The sequence below is a fragment of the Trypanosoma theileri genome (genome assembly GCF_002087225.1).
Source record: "Trypanosoma theileri isolate Edinburgh chromosome Unknown TM35_Tth_24_V1, whole genome shotgun sequence".
In the NCBI taxonomy this organism is placed as follows: Eukaryota; Euglenozoa; class Kinetoplastea; order Trypanosomatida; family Trypanosomatidae; genus Trypanosoma; species Trypanosoma theileri.
In genome coordinates this window covers 422,479-425,199 of record NW_021639866.1, presented here as the reverse complement: position 1 = coordinate 425,199, position 2,721 = coordinate 422,479, and the positions used below count along the sequence as shown (strand labels likewise).

Sequence of the window (2,721 nt, the reverse complement as noted above, 5' to 3'; positions counted from 1 at the left end):
TTTTTTTTTTTTTTTTTTGTTTGTTTGCTTGTTCCCGAGAGGTCAAACTACTTGTGAGAGACCCTGCAGTGCCACCAATTGCGCACACATCGGCCCTGCGGCGGCGAAGAGTTGCTCATTGCCAAGAACTTCACGAAGTGTATTCATAAAAACTACATTAAACCGGGGATTATGTCGTTCAGCTTCAGATAGGAGTACAAAGGCACTAACAACATCCATGGCTTCCATATAAACCTTCCTATTTACAAGTAGCTTCATCAGAGAATTACGAAGACAAGTTTTAGACATCTCAAGAGTTGAAAGAAGAGCAACATCGGTACGTTTACCACCAAGTGATGCCTTGTTTCTGCTCTGTTCAACATCAATACTACGCGAAAGCGAAAAATCAGAAGAAGATGGAGTTGCTAATATTGGTTGAGCCATATTGAGAGGAGCACTATTACCCCCATTGCTAATGGACATGCTATTACTAACACTCGAGCGAACAGAAAACATATTTGAAACTGCCTTGGGTAAAGAGAAGCAAGTTCCCGGTGGTGGAACCGTTTCAGCAAAGTGTGCACGTGTTGAGGGAACATCTGGACTTATCCCACGTTCAATAAATACAGAAGCACAACGTGTTGGGCCCATAGGAGGTGGTGTTTGTACGCGGGGTGGAGCTGTGAGTGGACGTAGTGGTGGTTGGTTGATGGCTTCTGCTCTTCTCTGGGCAACTACCGGTTGTGTATCTATTCTTGTAATGGCTCTCTCCATTCCTACCACCCCAGCGTTGTTTTTAGTAACTCTCTTTGGAGTGAATACTTCTTGTGGCCTTTGTTGTGGTTGTTTTGTAGGCTGTGATGGTGGCGGTGGCCGTGGGGATGATGATCCTACTTGTTTTTGTTGTTGTTGTGGTTCATCTTGTTGTGTTGGGGCAGTCTTTGGGGCGAAGACAGAGACACCGTTCTGCTCACTCACAACAACATGTTCATCAGTTGAAGATTTCCGTTGTTCTTTCCATTGTTTGATGTATTTGCGAATATCATTCTTTGTTTCCTCACCTCTTTTAGTACGGATATTTTTCATTTTATCCATATGATTACGATGGGCATCTTGAGCTAAACGTTCCTTTTCCATCTGTTTCCATCGTTTTTCATCATAATCTTGTTTTAACATCTCCCGTTTACGCTGCTGCTCCATCTGTTCATTCATCATTTGCTGCGTTATACTTATTGCCGTCCCTCCTCCAGCAGGACTACCATTACTATTACTACCACCACTACTGCGAAGTCGACGGCGATCCATTCCTTTTCCAGCCACGGGTGAAGAAACACTGGAGGTTCTGCCGTGGGCATTCCCTTGTGTGGGGGTCTGCGGTAGTAACTGTGATGTTTGCTTCTCTGACGATGTGGAACCCAATCGTCTTCCGTTATTAGAGGGAGAGGCATTGCGAGAGGCATTGCGGGACTTTCCACGTATGGGACTTGCGTTTAATCGCTGGAGTTCCTCAAATCTTTCCATTGCCCGGCGGTGCCAACTCGGCGGTAGTCGATGTCGTCCCCCATTCCGCAGTACTTCATCGTGCGGGTGTGTTTCCTCCGGCTCCATTCCTCTGTTCTTCTCATCACTGTTGGAGTCGTCTGTGCCGATGGCGGTTGTGCGAGTGGCGGTTTCTAATGAGATCGGCGTAACGAATTGATTGGAGGAGAATGAACTCAGTGGATCATGGCGTCCATGCATTAATTCCTCATCATCGCCAAGTAATGCCGACAGCATGCGTACAACCTCATGAATTCTGGGTCGTTTGTCTAATCTAGATTCCATCATGATAGAAATACATCGGCGAAGTTCATTCGATCGCTGTGTGAAATTCGCATGGGCTGTCAGTAATTTCATTCCAATAAGTCCCAAATGCCAAACATCACTAGGACCCATATGATATTTCTGTTCTTTGGTGACTTCCGGTGGATACTCCAGTTCTAGGGAAACATGATTAGACTCACGATCGGATAATCGTGTGAAGTAGGACATGCGTGGAATAGGAAGTCCTACAGAAATATCACGTCCATTTGTTGATAAGAATATATGTTTAAGTTCAAGACCATAATAAGAAATATCTGATAGACTTTGAACTCGTTTTAAAACCATAGCCATAACTAATAACCATCGTACAACTATTTTCTCATCAAGAGGAGTAGTTAATCTTTCTTCTAAATACTCTTCCAAATTACCTCCTGGACAATAAGAGGTGACGAAGCTTAAAAAAGAGTTTTGTAGAAGTACTTTATTTAACTCTACCATATCACGAATATTGGACTGAGAAAGTAATTTGTACATTTCATGTGCCTCTGTAACATCTTTGGTTCCCCACGTGGAAACATTTATTCGTTTCAGTACACATAATCTATTTCCATTTTCAGTATCTTCTACAAGCATGGTGGCTGAGGTTACGCCAACCCCAAGTACCTTTTTGCGTATCATGAAAAATAGAATCCAAACTCAAAAAGAAAAAAAAAACCTACAGGAAAACACTATCTCTCTTTCTATATATATATATATATATCTGTGTGTATTCTTCCACAGTCTCTTATATGTACTCTATGTGAGGGAAAGCTGTCTCACCGCCGGCTAAATCCAAGAAACGAGAATAAACAAAAACAGAAAAAGAAAAGAAGAAAAAGAAAGGAAAGAACCAAGTTTCAGAATAACTAGGAGAGATACAGATAATAATAATAATAATAA

General features: G+C 42.3%; 1 protein-coding gene across 1 annotated transcript; it reads right to left on the bottom strand.

Annotated features, from left to right (window-relative positions):
* Positions 1–42: 42 nt before the first annotated feature.
* Positions 43–2,460, bottom strand: TM35_000242620 (putative serine/threonine protein kinase; the record flags this gene model as incomplete). The annotated part of the gene is made up of 1 exon (XM_029027674.1): positions 43–2,460. The coding sequence occupies one exon, from the start codon at positions 2,458–2,460 to the stop codon at positions 43–45; it is 2,418 nt and encodes an 805-aa protein (XP_028881178.1).
* Between the last annotated feature and the right edge of the window lie 261 nt (positions 2,461–2,721).